This window comes from Coffea eugenioides, unplaced genomic scaffold (assembly GCF_003713205.1).
Source record: "Coffea eugenioides isolate CCC68of unplaced genomic scaffold, Ceug_1.0 ScVebR1_1499;HRSCAF=2361, whole genome shotgun sequence".
Taxonomy (NCBI): Eukaryota; Viridiplantae; Streptophyta; class Magnoliopsida; order Gentianales; family Rubiaceae; genus Coffea; species Coffea eugenioides.
Window position 1 is genome coordinate 9,068 of NW_020861906.1, and position 14,933 is coordinate 24,000.

Genomic DNA, 14,933 nt, shown 5'->3' on the forward strand with positions numbered 1-14,933 from the left:
GAACAGGGTGAATCAAGTAACCCATTGCACACCTAGAGTCCCTGCTCCAGTACTCGAATTGATTATTGACTGCCTTAGGTGGTAGTTAGGTTTTATTTATTATTATTGCACAGGTTCAGCACCTATCAATTATCGCACAGAGTTTACCTAGTGCGTCTTACTCCTGCATGTGATTGGCGGACGGAGCTGAGTTTACTCAAGGTAGCGGCCTTGCTTATGTGGCCGATTTTCCACTTCGTGTCCACAACTTCTACCACATCCACCGCTACAATTCAAACCATTTTGAGTACTGATATATGAGTACTAATCCACATGATTTAACAGTGGCATATTCAAAATTCACCACTTCGCGTCCACAACTTCTACAGTTTTACCACATCCACCGACACATCAGTAACCATTTTGAGTACTGATATATTAGTACTATTCCACATGATTTAACAGTGGCCTATTCTTTCGATATAGTAATATGCTGAGTTGGTTGAATTGCAGGCCGGCTCTGATTCCAGGAGCTAGAGAACGCTTCACTTCAATGTATTCGATGCATCTGTGGTTTAATTCTGGAGGAAGACTGGGTACAAATGCTGTTTCTGTTGATGGTGGGTTTCCTTCGTTTATACCTGAGGAAGTTAAAGAAATCAAGGATCCGTTTGCTCGAGCTTTGGCTCAGAGGATTCAAAGACTTCCTGTAAAGGTATATATGCTTTTTTATTCCTCTGCACAGCATGTTGTAGCATAATTTGTCTTTGATCATCCAGCAAGTTTCTGTTTAGAATATTGCTCAAGAGGCGAGGCCCAGAATCGTAATATGCATCACGCAGCCAATTGGATCGATAAAAGGAAAGAATCTTAATTTGTGTGTGTGCGTGTGCGTGTCCTTCTGACTTAAAAAAACATTTCACTTCTATTCTGATGATTATATGCTCTGACAAGTAAATTCAGTAGTGGTGGTCCCAGACAAGTCTGCAGAATTTCTCATGTCTGACTGCAACTTATCATTGACCTGTTTTTGATTCCTCATATTCTGCCTGTCCTAAAGCTGCAGGTTGGATTTTCTGAGAGTTGTATAATGAGCAGCTGTGTGAAGCCAAGGTTTCAACGTGATACCAATCCAGCTGTCCTCCTCCATTGTTTCGACAGGTCTTCTACTCTTGTAATTTTCACTAGTTACTGGATACCTTTTTGTTTTTATTTCTTTTGTAATTATTACTACTTTTGTTATCCTTACTAGTCACTGATATTTACTACTTTTGTCTCTTTTCCCTTTTGCCCTTTTTCTTGCCTGGTGTGCATTCGAATGAGTAGCTCTTGTTTAGAATGGAGACGCACATACCCATTACTTGAGGACGCTGCAGTGGAGACTTGGGCAATTGACATTCTTGGATGGGGTTTCTCCGACCTAGGTTCGTCTTCAATTTCATCACAGAGATGCAATCATATTTTTCTCTTAGTTCAGGTGCTTTTGATTTGTGTTATGGTTCTTGTTAATTAATCATCTTAGCTAATCCTCAATTGGTGTAGAAAGACTTCCTCCCTGTGACGCGGCATCCAAAAGATATCACCTTTACCAGGTACTTTGGAAAGATAACATCCTGGACATATGCTGATTGATTGTTACCATCCGTCACGCAAATGTTAGGAATAACCTAATTGGCGGTTATTGTTAGTTCTTAGACATTGATCTAACTTTGTGGGCTTCTATTATAGCTTTGGAGGACTCACATCCAACGACCAATGATATTAGTCGGACCAAGCCTTGGTGCTGCAGTCGCGATTGACTTTGCTGTCAACTTTCCAGAAGCTGTAAGCAGTTTTCTTTCAACTGAGATTTTCCTTGAATTTGACGTATAACCACTCAAGTTTCTGAAGTATTCAATCTTCCCATGGAATAAATTACTAACGTGCCTAAAAAAAGAGATGAACAGATCGCCTGGATCAATTTGAAACATTTATCTGTGGTGTTTCTGGTGTCTGTTAGTGAGAGATGGTGAGAGCGACAATAAGTTAGAAAATATATATGTATGTCTAAGATCAATGGCAATAAGGCCAACACATACGTTGATACATTACCAGATCTACAAAGAAAATCAATAGGGGTTAACACAGATAGTAAGGTTTATACATCTTGTGTAAGGGAAGTTCAAAGTTAGAGTTCCGTCGCGAGCAGTCTCCCGTTGATAGGCTCTCTGTTAGAATTACGGTAAGCTACTGAAAAATGCGCCAGTGACCTGGGGATTTGCATTTTGTGTAGACTTTCTTCTACCATGAACTTCAATAACCTCCAAAAAAAAAAAAAAACTAGAAAGATGGAAGTGCTTGAAGCCTTATCCTGCTAGATGTAGTAAAAAAACTAGATGCATCCACTAGAATATAGTACAAGAGATTATTTTATTGTGTGAAGTGAATTGATTTGCTCTTTGTTCAGCAGAATTCGTGAGATTGATAAAGTTAAAACTTACTGTTGACGTGTCCATTCACAAAGATAGTAGATCGTGAGATGAGGGAAAGTGTATAGATATACAATCACAACAGATCTGCAAAATCTTGTTCTTCGAGGTTTACAGGATAATTCTGCAGTCTGCTTCTTCTCTCAGTATCATCGATTGTGCTATTCATCATTCTTATGCTATCTATTCTGTTGTTTGCAGGTTGATAAGCTGATTTTGATTGGTGCAAGTGTTCATGTTGAAGGCACAGGGCTTCTGACAAAGCTACCCAAATTTTTAGCATATGCTGGGGTAAACTCTTCTTCATCCTCATCATCGTCTTCTTCTTCTTCTTCTTTTTTCGCCTCTTCTGGAAAGCTAATCAAGGATCCACATATCCAAGGAGTTAAGCATCAGCAGTGCCCATCATAACAGAAAAGGAATATCATTCTGAATTTTGTAATAAAATTATGTCAAGAGGACAAAAGGGTTTTCTGAAGAGCTCCAATAACAACTTTTGCATTTTCATGTGGCCTGAGACCTTTGGGATTTGTTATCTTTTATCTGTGCAAAGAGAGCTATATTTCCTAAAAATGTGTTGTACACTCTTTTTTTTACCCAGTCTTTTGTAGGATAACAATTTAAAGAGGACTGCTTTGGCACATATTCTGGTTCGACAGAAACGACAAGGAATGTCTACGAACTGATGAACATCGTATCTTTGAATTCGTTCATTAATTGGATCAATGAATCCATTTTCTCATTTTACTTCTTAGGACATTTTGATGAACAAAATTTGGTCCTACCAGATAAACACAATCAGTAATTAGTATTGTCTAAGAGGATGAAACTCAGGGACTTGGTGCAGTTCTATCTTGGCTCTAAGTACTGAAGAAGCTCTTAGAACATGATAAAGAGTCTTTTATAGAGAAGCCTGAATTTGTAGCCACAAAGATAATCATTTGAGCAGACTTGATGTTCTTAGACAAACTAGGTACTGCTTGTATCATCTTATTTATCATGTTTGCATCTCACGTAGACATTTTTCAGGTCTCTTTGTTGAAAAGCCTCCCACTGCGGCTGTTTGCAAATTTACTAGCTTTTGATGATATATCCTTGTCAACATGCTTTGATTGGACCAATGTGAGTGTCCCTATTGATCTAGCTCGTATCAAGCATGGAATTTTATTACACTGATTTTCTGCAGGTTCCTTGCTCTCAGCAGATGCAAGTCTTGAGTGATATCTATCTAACAGATGCATTCTGCTTGATTTCCAAGCAGGTTGGCCGCCTACACTGTCTTTTGCCTTGGTGGGAAGATGCTACAGTGAATTACATGCTTAGTGGTGGCTACAATGTTGTTAATCAAATAAAGCAGGTATAAAATCTTCCATGCTGTATCTGCATTATCAAACAGAAATTTCGTTATTGATTCACCTTACGTACATTCTATGCTCATACCTTTGTGCATGGAAACCCCATGCTGTTTTGGGTACGTTAACGTTTGTGGCTGATTAGTACAGCCATCTTGTCATCCTTTGACAACCATTAATTGATAGTCTCCTTGTTATGGTGCATGATTAATATATTATTGTTAATTTATTCCTTTTCTCTCATACATTTGAGTTCTATATCTTGTATTAGAACCATAGGTTAAAGAAATTGATCCAAAATTGCCAGTGAACATACCAAAAAATTGTGGGAGACAAATTTCATTGTGGGAGCAATTGATAGACATACAAGTTTGTGTAGAAGAAGAATAATAATAAATCAACAATAATATATTAATCACACATAATAGTAACATGTTCTTCTCAATTGATGATAATAATAAAACCCTCTATTTATAGATGAAATGATTTGGTAAACAAGTCTTACAACCACAAGAAATTTTCTAATAAAATACTAAATTCGAGATAATAAAACTATCATAACTAGGCACCAATAGAATTACTAAAATATTAACTTGACTAAAACATGCTAAATAATCATATGAAAATTTATGCATTTGAGCCTTGATACAATATGCCAAGTACCATATCAAAGGCCAAAATCTTAAAATCTACTTTCGCAATTCATCATTATTGACTAAATGACTTAAAATGCTTAAAAAAGTGCTCACTTTTTGCAGGTGAACAAGAGAGTTCTTATCATCTGGGGAGAGTGTGATAACATTGTCAGCAATAAGCTTGCAGTGGTCAGCTTCCATCTATTTGAGCTTTAGTTTTAAAGGAAAAGTTATTTTTGTGGATAAACGCTATTCAAATGAAAATTGTGTGGAAGCAACTAGCCAGTTTGAATAGTGGTAAATATGCTCCAAAAGATTTGTGGAACAAATTGACAGCAAAAAATCTCAGAGAAAACTTCTCCCACCTGCAGAAAAAAATAAAATAGAAAATCATAGAGGTTGTTGTCAGGATGGAGCTAGAAAGGAAATTCAGTGGGAGCAAAGTTAGTACATATAAAATTTTACTAACTATAATACGAAAAAAATATGTTTAAATAACAATATATTTGAAAGTTATGTGTGTAATTAATCAACGGCTTAGAATAAAAAAACATCTTCCAAATCTCAAATTATAAAGAATTCTTCCACTTCTCCTTCCACAACCCTGATAAATTTTCTCTAGATTTTTATTAAAATGAAATAAAAAATGAGCAATGTTTGTGAGTTCGAATCTGCAGTCAAAAAAAGAAAAAAGAAAAAACAGCATTTTTTGTTCTAAAAGCGCATTAGAGTAGATGAAAGAATAAATGCAAATTGAGTCTCTTTCTTTGTTGGTGTCATTTATTATAGGTGTTGTTAAATTATTTGAATATAGAGACATATAAACAAAGTGTGCTACTTCAGATTTTGTTAAACAGTAGTGAAGCTAATTTCATCAAGTGTAGAGGTGAACCTATAATTTGATATGCATATATGGAGATTTTAGTAGGGACAATTCTCTAGTACTTAAATTTTTGCTGAATGATAGTGGAGGCAATTTCATATAAGTTTGGGCACAAAGCTACAGTTGCCGCCACTGACTCCATTTTGTCTCTGTCGCCATCCCGGCCTCCAGCCTCCGGGGAGGTGGGCGAGAAAAGGTGGGATTGATCGTTCAAGAAGTAAAACACTCGTTTTCAACTCTTCCTGCATGTTGCATAAATTGCAGAGGCTGCATAGTGAATTGCCAGATGCGACTATCCGCCAGATACCTGATTGTGGTCATCTCCCGCATGTTGAGAAGCCTGAGATGGTTGCGAGGTTAATCGCGGATTTTGCTCTGTCCGGCACACGTAAAGAGGAGCAGAATCCAATTGTCTTGAACTCGGCTGGGGAGAAAAACACATCGTCGTTCATATGCTAAAAGCCGCAAAAGCTTAGGGAGCATTTTAGACTAACAGTCTAGCGCAGGCTTTATGCAAGTAGAATGATAGTACTAGTACAACCTGTAATGGCTTGTCTAATTATGGATTGCTGGATTCATTTAGCCGTCTCTATGAAGTAAAAAACAGATAAAAGTACCAGAGTAATGATATATATCACCGGTGTATCACCTCCTGCATGCATGTCTATGTAGGATATGCCCCATGTCAACGATTAAATTTATATATTTTTCGATTTAGAAACATTTATATTTGAGTAATTTTCAATTTTTTTATCAAGTTCCTAATACACATATGGAAAGCTTTCCTGAGGAAAATATATACTCTAATTATATTTACGTTTATTCAGTTAATCCTCTCTACCACCCCACCTTCTTCTTCCATGAATTCAAGTAGACTCCATAAGCATCTTTAATTATAAATTTTGCAAGCTTTAGGGTAGTTTTACACAAAATATGAAAATCAATGAGGGTAATCCATACGTATCAAATTTTCGTAGCAAGAATACTCCTGATGTATTCAGAACTCCAATGATTGAGGTATGCTTTATAGTTCTCTTTCTTTTTGTGCATTTTTCGTATTTGTTCAATAATTGATTGATTGAAGTGGATAGTTTGATCATGGTGATTTTGTAACCATAGGATTTGCAAAAAGTTTTTTTTTCAGTAGCGAATTAGGATAACTTAAATCAGTGATCCTTTTTCACATATAATGATTGAATTTACATGCTTTTATACGTTTATTGTTCAATTAATGTTGTTCGAAGTAGTCATACATTATGCATTAAATAGCAAATCAATCAATTTCAAACCAAATTGGTTTTAGTACATTCCCGTAATTAGCCAAGAAAGAAACATTCCAAAATGATAACCAGTTATTAGTTTGGAAACTTACAAATATCAAGCCTTAATTGATTTTGTATAGGAATTATTTATGGTAAGCTTGAAAAGAATAATTGAGCATTATAAATTTTTATTAATTTGATATATCCACATAATTATTGCCAGGCCATTACTCCTTAAAAATAGAAAATGAAACCTTGTTACACATTATCACTCCGTATAGCGCATCAAATCCTCTATCCCGACATTACATTCTATCTCATCTATGTTGTGTTTATATAACTGGCATGTGTATTGATGCATTAATAATTCAAGCAAACAGAGTAGTAAATAGATCAATCATATTTCCTCGAAGCGAAGTTGAAGGGTTCTTTCTCATGGTGCAATTCTATGACCCACTTTAGGTGAATATAACAAGTTCCGTTTTGTGCAATTTGGGGTATTTAATTTTTACACTATGTTAAAAAATATTTACACCAAGTGATGAGAAATCAACTGTACTTGATTTACACTTGAATCCAACTTGTTTACATTCAAATTCAATTGGGTAAATAATCTCAGCGGCCACTAAACTATTGGTCGGATCATATTTTGGCCGTCAAACTATTTCTCGTCAATAATTGACCACTAAACAATATGATCAGTAAATTCATGACCATTTAATCGATAATTGCTCTTAATATGTGAAATTAGCAGTTAATCTATGAAATAGGGTTACGTAATCATTGCATAAAATTGCCCCCGCACTTTGTCACGTATACTGCTAATTCACAAATTAAGAGCAATTATCGACTAAATGGTCACAGATTTACTGATTAAATTGTTTAGTGGCCAATTACTTACGAAAAATAGTTTGATGGTCAAAACATGATCGACCAATCCAATTTATCTATAGCAAACTCCAACTTTTGGATATATAAAATTATTTATACAAAAATTCTACTTATTTACATTAGGGACAAACTTGTATGAAATTGTGCCAGACATAACTTGTGAGATCCCGAATCCATGATTAATCCATCCGTGGCAAATATGCCATTGAAGACTAGGAGGAGATGATGTGTGCACGGATGGCGGCCTTGACTCAAGGCTTTCATAGAGACATTGAAGGCTTGGAAGTTGCTAAGCGAGTTGTCTACACATTGATCCAAACCCATGAAGAGTCAAGTAGAGTCCACGGGTCCCCTGAGTAGAATCGGCCAACTGTTGGGCCTTCATAATCTTGAGTTGTCAAGTCATTGTTTAGATTAATTACTAGTTGAGTCATGGATTCGGCCCACCTAGTTCAAACGATGGCCGAACCTCCCTTTCCCTTTCCCACCTAGCATTAGGGTTTCTTAGTCGTGAGTCTATATAAAGGGTTACTTTGTACGAGTTGAGGGTTAGACGTTTTATCAATAAAATTCATTGTTTTCGATTCTCTCTGGTGTGAGAAACTCGATCCTCTACTTGCTTTTGGCAAGGCTTCTTGAGCAATCTCGTGCTTGTCCTTGATTGTTCATCCGACCTATCCACTTGAGTATTCACCTCGATTGGAGTCATGGTTCTACCACCTTCAATCAAATTGTGTCGTCCGTCTTGGTTTTAGGTTCCGCAATCCAAGCGTTGGACAACCTCGCTAGATCCTTGGGCAAACGTGCTACGTGTCTCGAAACGTGTTGATAAGGAGCGTATTAGGAGAGCAAGCCCCAAAAACGAGGCATGATCCTTTTGCCGGGCCATAGCCGTAATGTGATTACTTTGATGATCATTGTTGAAGATAGGAGAAAAAGATTCTAATTCCATTTGGATTTATGCGTTGGTAAATTCTGCATTAAGCCAAGCCTATTAATAAATGTTTTTGGTGTTACTCCACTTACAAGAAATGATTATTACAGGTGATGATTTGGATGGTGTTTAATAGCTTAGGTAATCTCTCATTGAACAATTTGAAATGAAGGATCTTGACTTTCTTAATTATTTTCTAGGTCTTGATGTATCTTTAGATACTATTAGTTACTACTTGTCTCAGGTTAAATATGCTTCTGATCTTTTGGCTTTTTACTGGCTTAACAGATAGTAAGGCTATTTCAACTCCAATTGAGGCAAATACTCATCGTACTCCTCTAGATGGCACTTTATTGGACGGCCGTATGCGATGCTCTCAAATAGTTGGTAGTCTTGTCTTCCTGACTATTACATAGCCTGACATTATTTATACTGTTCATATCATCAATTAGTTCATGAGCGCTCCTCGTTCTATTCTTTATGCTATTGTTATATGAATCCTTCGCTATTTCAAGCTACACTTTTTCATGGTCTCCATTTCTCAGCCCATCTAACTCTTCAACTTCATGTTTACTCTGATGCTGATTAGGCTGGCGATCCTACTAATCATCATTCTACTACAGTCTTTTACTTGTTAGGTGATTCTTTGTTTTCTTATCATAGAAAGAAATAGACAGTCACAACCAGATTTAGTTTTAAAGCTGAATGTCGAATTTTAACTGACATTAGAAGGGCTAGTTTGGCTTCATTGATTACTTGAAGACATAGGTGTTACTCACTCATCTCCTATTACTGTCCATTTTGATAATCATGGTGCTATCCAAGCAACGCTGGTTTTCATGACCGCACCAAATATATTAAGATTGATTGCGATTTTATGCAGCAATATCTTTTTCGTGGTATATTATGCCCCTCTTCTATTCCTTCATTGGATCGAATGGCTGATCTCTGCATCAAAAATTTTCCTCTGATTGTTTTCATGATCTCAAGTATAAACTTAAGCTAGTTTCTTTACAACCACCTTAAGTTTGAGGGGACTTTAGTGTAAACATGTTAATATGGATATTAGTTTATCAACTAGTCTATTAGCATCAGTTAGGAATTTCTTTATATAGACGAGTCTAGATTCAAGGTAATATATATTGTGAGAAATACATTACAATTATTATAAATAAGGGCATATGTGCACAATTCCTTTTATATTATTATGAGAAATGCATTACAATTTCCCAAACTTCAACTTCTCTAACAAATATCACAAAAATTTTTTAAAAATATTCTCTTGACAGATTTTCGAGTTATCTTTTTATTTCACATATACTTTAGCATATTTTTTCACAAAAAATATAAAAACTTGCAATTTAAACAGGCTATGAGATCTTCAAGGCTTTTTTTTTTGGCATTAAAACCCAAGGAAGCTACGCGGCTGGTCGAGCATCCACTCCATGGCCCCCCGGCTGTTGGATTACTAGAGCCCTCAGGTAAATTTCCCTCTGGAGATCTGCAATATTTAGAGTTCTTCCCTCCCGAATAGCAGACATAACGGGTGGCATGACTATAGTCCGCCAGTTTTTGATCAGATGCCAGATATAATAGGAGTCATAGGAAATTGTAGTGCTCCACGCCATGACCACAATAAGCACAATCACATCTGTCTCACTCAACTTACCTCTAATGTCTTTTGGTACAACCGTAACAAGTGATATAGCATACGTTAAAAGTAGGCTCATAATTGCCACCGACATAATACGAAGTAAAACCACGAGCGAGACCATGCTACTTCTAGTAAACCTCGACTCGTCCATGAGCAATACAACTGTGGTCAAGGACGAAACAAATGCTGTGCTAGCTGCCCGAATCAGACGCCGGCAGAGCGCGGGATGAGTCTTGGCTATGACGGCTTCTCCTATTTTATGTGGATTAGGTCCTTCCGATAAGTCATCTTGCCATACCCCTCCTGGAGGGTTCACCACAACTTGAAAAGCCATAGTTGCTATGAGCGAAGCCACTACCATAATAGTTTTTCTGTTCTTTGCCATCAGCGTCCGGAACGTCTGTTCTCCATTAAGAACGTCCACGCCTCTTAAGGCTTCGGACTTTTGAAGAGAGCTTCGAATTTCGGATCTGATTTTACCCTGAGCCGACAAAAGGTCTAAAGCTGTTTTCCCATTTGCATTCTTGATGTTCACCCCAACTCTGGCCTCATCAAGCAAGTATTTGATCGTCTGCATTTCCCAATCATCAGTTTATGTAGTTCTAAATTCTAGATCGATCAAGGGTGGATCCTTTCGGTTGTTTGTTAGACTAAGAATCAGTACGATGTATTTGAAATTATCAAACCAAATAAGAAATTTAAAAAATAATTATTTATCCAATTAGCTTTGAGCTCGTGCAATTGTGGTTTGGGGTTTAAGCTTTACTAAGAAATTAAGTTTGGTTGGTTTTTGAGTAAATGCATTGTTGCATTTTTTATGGCAAAAGATTTTGAACTTGTTTATTGGCTTTGCTCCCTTGTAGGATTGTAAGTGAAGCTCGAGTCCAGTTGGAATCTTAACGTTATGCCTAGTTTGGGGGTGCATGAGATACAAGAAGAGGGTTTCAGTTAAGAAAGGAAATAAGGTTGAGGAAGAATGACAACATTTTTCATGTTGTTTGGGAGTACCGGAAAAACCAAGGAGAGGAAGAGATTAATTAACATATTTATCATGCATATCTTCAAAAAATTGAATTATTTTTGGTGTTTGTTTTGATGGACAAACGTGACAAATCAAGGGCCAAGTTTTTGTTTCCTTTTATATTTCATCATCCATTTCTCTTCTTCCCTATCCAGTTTAGACTCCTAACATAAGAAAATGACCAAATCCTATCTTTTCTCTTTTCTTCTGACCATTTTACTTCAATCCAAACTCATTGCAAGTACTGACTGAGAAAACCTATTTAGAGTCACTTAGAGCTTGGGTGATAGTTGGGCTCAACTCCGATGAATTTGACGCCAGATCCCAGGTAGGGATCACCGTGAACATGGACTCCATTTGTAATTCCTAAGTCATTCTTAGTGTAATGCTATTGACATTTGTGAATTTTTCGTGGTTTCCCCCTTAAGAAAGACAAAGTCAGAGCCAAAAAAAAAAAAAAAAAACAAGAACATGAAAAAAGTACCTCAGTCTGCCTGTAGACTATTGCCATATGTAAAATTGTCATGCCATCATCATTCTTAGCATTCAAAAGATCGGGATGATCTATAGCATTCAAAGGATCGGGATCATCTATAGCATTGACAACCATCTTCAATGCTTCCAGCCGACCATACTTGGCACACAAATGTAGAATGGTCCCTCCGTCGTCTGTCTTTTCTCTAACTGCTTGGGGGGTGGAATCAATAATTGCTTTCAAGACCTCTAGTTTGCCGCTCATGGCAGCGAGGTGTAAAGAGTTCCTTCCAGCCTTATCACGCAGTAAACACATGTAAGAGTTCACCTTCATAACTTCTTTTACGAACTCTACATGCCCTAGAAAAGCAGCTGCATGTAGAGGAGTCTTATGTGGAGAATTTAAAATTGCTCGATCAAGAATGAGAGGGTCTTTTTCAAGTAACTCAGAAAGTTTATGAACGTCGCCTTGTGTAGCAGCATCATACAGAGTTTTCTCCATTAGATCCATCCAGCTGTTGTAGTTAGTGTGCCCCCTTACCTAAAGGCTTGTTTGAGGAAAACCGATAGGCTTTGGAAGAGTTTTTGGTGGGGATCCACGGAGGAAAAGAGGAAAATGCACTTGGTTAATGACATCAATTTGAGAAGAAATGTCTTCAGAAGGGCCTTCAGCTGTTCAAGAAAGGGATTACTTGGACAATCAGGATTCAGGAACAAGGATAACTAAGACTGGTTAGGAAAATGTCCCTTAGACAACTTTTGATGATATTCCTATATTCATCCTGACTCTCAAGGACATCTTTGAATTTAACTTTACTTGGGAACTTAATAAAATAAAATTCTTGTTCCTCAATAGCTAGCTGTCCTTGTTAAAGCTACCCGTAGGTGGCTTTGCTAATTAGAATGACTCTTTTTGATGGAAAGGCACTGCTGTTGGTCAATTCTCCCTTAAGCCTGCTATCAATGTCTAATTCCCAAACCTTTTCTGAATCCCCTCTAACCTATAGTCCAAAATGGCTGTTAAGGACACTCAAAGAATGCAACTTCCAACAATATGCCAGTTCCTTGTATTTCAACAGTTCGGGTAATTACGTTGCTAGTAGCCAATTACTGAACCTCCAAGAAATGGTTAACTTTTGGTCATCCAAAAGACCATATTCCAAGCGACTCGATTGCCTCTAAATATAGGGTTTATCTAATGAGTGCGCACTCATTAGTCACTCATTAAAATATAACTCAGGTATTAAATTTTTGAAAAAATAAATTTAATTAGACAAAGTATATAAAATAAAGAAGCGGGCTTCAACATTCATTTGAACCAAACGGTTATATTTTGTGCGGAGGATACGTTTTCACATGATTAATTGGCTGAAAGTTGCATGGTGAGCGAATCATTTGGACTAGCACTAAATTTTGTTGTCACACTTGCAAGGATTATGACAGGTTGTCGAAGCCTGTACAATAATAAAACCTGCTCAAACTAAAGTTAATTCTGTAGATAGCGGTGAGCAGGGTCGAATCCACAGGGACTGGAGATAATTCGTTTCTTCTAGAGTCCAAAGTATGGGGGGTTTTGGATTAAATGCTAACTAAATAAATTAACTGCAGAAAATAATTAATTAAAAGAAATGATTGGGGAAACTCTAGCCAAGGATACACTTCAGAAATGGTTCATGCAACTGATCATTGATGTAGAAATAATTCCAACATTTAGTAATAGATTAGTTATAGTTGTCATGCACGCGATAAACAACCAACCCTTCCTTAATTTCTCGATAGCTAAGGTACGACCATTAGCTATTTCTCTAACCCAAAAATAACCCTAGGTACGACCGTAGGATTTAATTTCTAGATTGCATTAAGAATTAGAAAGGCCCAATCCTAACTAACAAACACGCTACGAGGGTTTGTTTAAGTTAGATCGTATATTCCCCTGACATAAACCCAATTACGCCAGTTGCTACTGAGATAGAGATAACGAACAATTACGGATTCAATCACCCCTATTTAGCAAAATAGCCTATATGAATAATTAAATATTGCGCATCTATTCAATCACTCACATGAGCTATAGCAATTAAAAGCAGGAAACATATAAATATCAATAAATTAAGGAAACAATTAAAATAAATTAGATCTCACAGTAATTGTTGAACCAAATCTTCAGTTGTCCCCTTGACTAGAATTGAGAGGTTAGTCCTCCATTAATGGAGAACAACCATGCGAAAGAATAAAACTAAACTATGCTAAGAGCTAAGCTAAAACTATTGAATGATCCCCCTTCTCTGTACGTTTTGCCTCCTTTTTAAAGCCAACAATGACTCAAGTTATCTAGTGGTCCCCACGGATTAGAAGTCAAGGAGCAAAAGAATTGGAGCCCTGCCGAATTGCTTGTTTCCTATTGCCAGTAGAGCTCTAATCTCCTAATCAGCAAGCAAATGCAGTCTGTCTCTTCCTCTCCTTGTGGGCCCTCTTCCTCTCCTTGTGGGCCAGGTCGATGGAGCCTTCTTGAAGTCTCCCACTTATGGAGCAAGTCCCTACTTTTTGGTAGTTTTCTGCTTCATTCCTGAAATTAAGTCCAGATACCAAATATGAGTAAATATTAACAATTAAGCAATATTTGGTAAGGATAAAAAGGGAGATTAATAATAAAATAACCAACAATTAACACCCTATCAATTCCCCCCACACCTGAATCATGCTTGCCCTCAAGCATGGGAACAGCAATTGAACACCAAAATTTGACAATGGCTACTGCTCCAACTACCGTATTGCCAAGACACCAAGAAAATCATATATCAAGCGGCACAGGTCAAGATCCAAGAAAAATCACTCCGGTTAGCATATAAACTACCAACTCCTCCAATTTCAAGCAAACTAATCTAAGAAAAAGGAATGGTTGCTCACATTTATCAGCAAATGGTCCATCTATTAACCAAAATCTCGACATTAAGATCACAAACTGGCAAGCTGACTTATTCACATACTAACACAATCTTTATTTTATTATTTTTTTCTTTTTGTTTTGTTTTTGTTTCTTTTTTTTTTTTTTTTTTTTTTTTTTTTTTTTTTTTGAGTAACAAAAGACTTAGTCTATAGCCCTTAGAGCCTTTTGACGCGAACTCCAACATTTGATAGATGGAGGAGCCCGGTTACTCAACTCTAATTGCTACGGGACCATGCACTCATAGCAACTACTACCTTTTGACGCGAAAATCAACACTTTAGGTGAAGATCCCCGGTTACTCAGTAGTAACAACTAGTGAAGTACAGTCACCTCTTATTTATGATAACATACCACAATAACTAGAAAATATCACAAAAATAACAGCAGTCAGCCTCAAATTTCCAAACATGGAGAACTAAAATTAATAATTGGA

General features: G+C 36.8%; 2 protein-coding genes across 6 annotated transcripts; one reads left to right on the forward strand and one right to left on the reverse strand.

The window, feature by feature from the left end:
- Nucleotides 1-339: 339 nt before the first annotated feature.
- Nucleotides 340-6,038, forward strand: LOC113755453 (uncharacterized hydrolase YugF-like). Of its 5 annotated transcripts, XM_027299459.1 has the most exons (11): nucleotides 340-406; nucleotides 493-694; nucleotides 1,040-1,140; nucleotides 1,306-1,403; nucleotides 1,522-1,571; nucleotides 1,708-1,803; nucleotides 2,649-2,738; nucleotides 3,477-3,569; nucleotides 3,709-3,804; nucleotides 4,558-4,623; nucleotides 5,489-6,038. In XM_027299459.1, exons 2-11 carry the CDS (start codon nucleotides 533-535, stop codon nucleotides 5,774-5,776), a joined length of 1,140 nt encoding a protein of 379 aa, XP_027155260.1. In that variant the 5' UTR covers nucleotides 340-406; nucleotides 493-532; the 3' UTR covers nucleotides 5,777-6,038. The 5 variants fall into 5 exon arrangements, with proteins under 5 accessions (XP_027155260.1, XP_027155258.1, XP_027155261.1 ...); XM_027299457.1 differs by lacking the exon at nucleotides 340-406 and having other exon boundaries at nucleotides 426-694; XM_027299460.1 differs by lacking the exon at nucleotides 340-406 and having other exon boundaries at nucleotides 427-694; nucleotides 5,582-6,038.
- A 3,675-nt stretch (nucleotides 6,039-9,713) lies between these two features.
- LOC113755454 (ankyrin repeat-containing protein BDA1-like) lies at nucleotides 9,714-12,179 on the reverse strand. The gene is made up of 2 exons (XM_027299462.1): nucleotides 11,564-12,179; nucleotides 9,714-10,629 (listed from the first exon to the last, which is right to left on the reverse strand). The coding sequence occupies exons 1-2, from the start codon at nucleotides 12,062-12,064 to the stop codon at nucleotides 9,823-9,825; spliced, it is 1,308 nt and encodes a 435-aa protein (XP_027155263.1). The 5' UTR covers nucleotides 12,065-12,179; the 3' UTR covers nucleotides 9,714-9,822.
- Nucleotides 12,180-14,933: the final 2,754 nt, after the last annotated feature.

Excerpts from the sequence above, each read along its gene's own strand:
- LOC113755454 (XM_027299462.1), bottom strand. The coding sequence starts at position 12,064 with ATGGATCTAATGGAGAAAACTCTGTATGATGCTGCTACACAAGGCGAC. Across the intron at positions 10,630-11,563 it reads TAGTCTACAGGCAGACTGAG|ACGATCAAATACTTGCTTGA; the intron begins GTACTTTTTTCA and ends TGGGAAATGCAG.
- LOC113755453 (XM_027299457.1), top strand. The coding sequence starts at position 470 with ATGCTGAGTTGGTTGAATTGCAGGCCGGCTCTGATTCCAGGAGCTAGA. Across the intron at positions 1,404-1,521 it reads ATGGGGTTTCTCCGACCTAG|AAAGACTTCCTCCCTGTGAC; the intron begins GTTCGTCTTCAA and ends CAATTGGTGTAG. Across the intron at positions 3,805-4,557 it reads TTGTTAATCAAATAAAGCAG|GTGAACAAGAGAGTTCTTAT; the intron begins GTATAAAATCTT and ends CACTTTTTGCAG.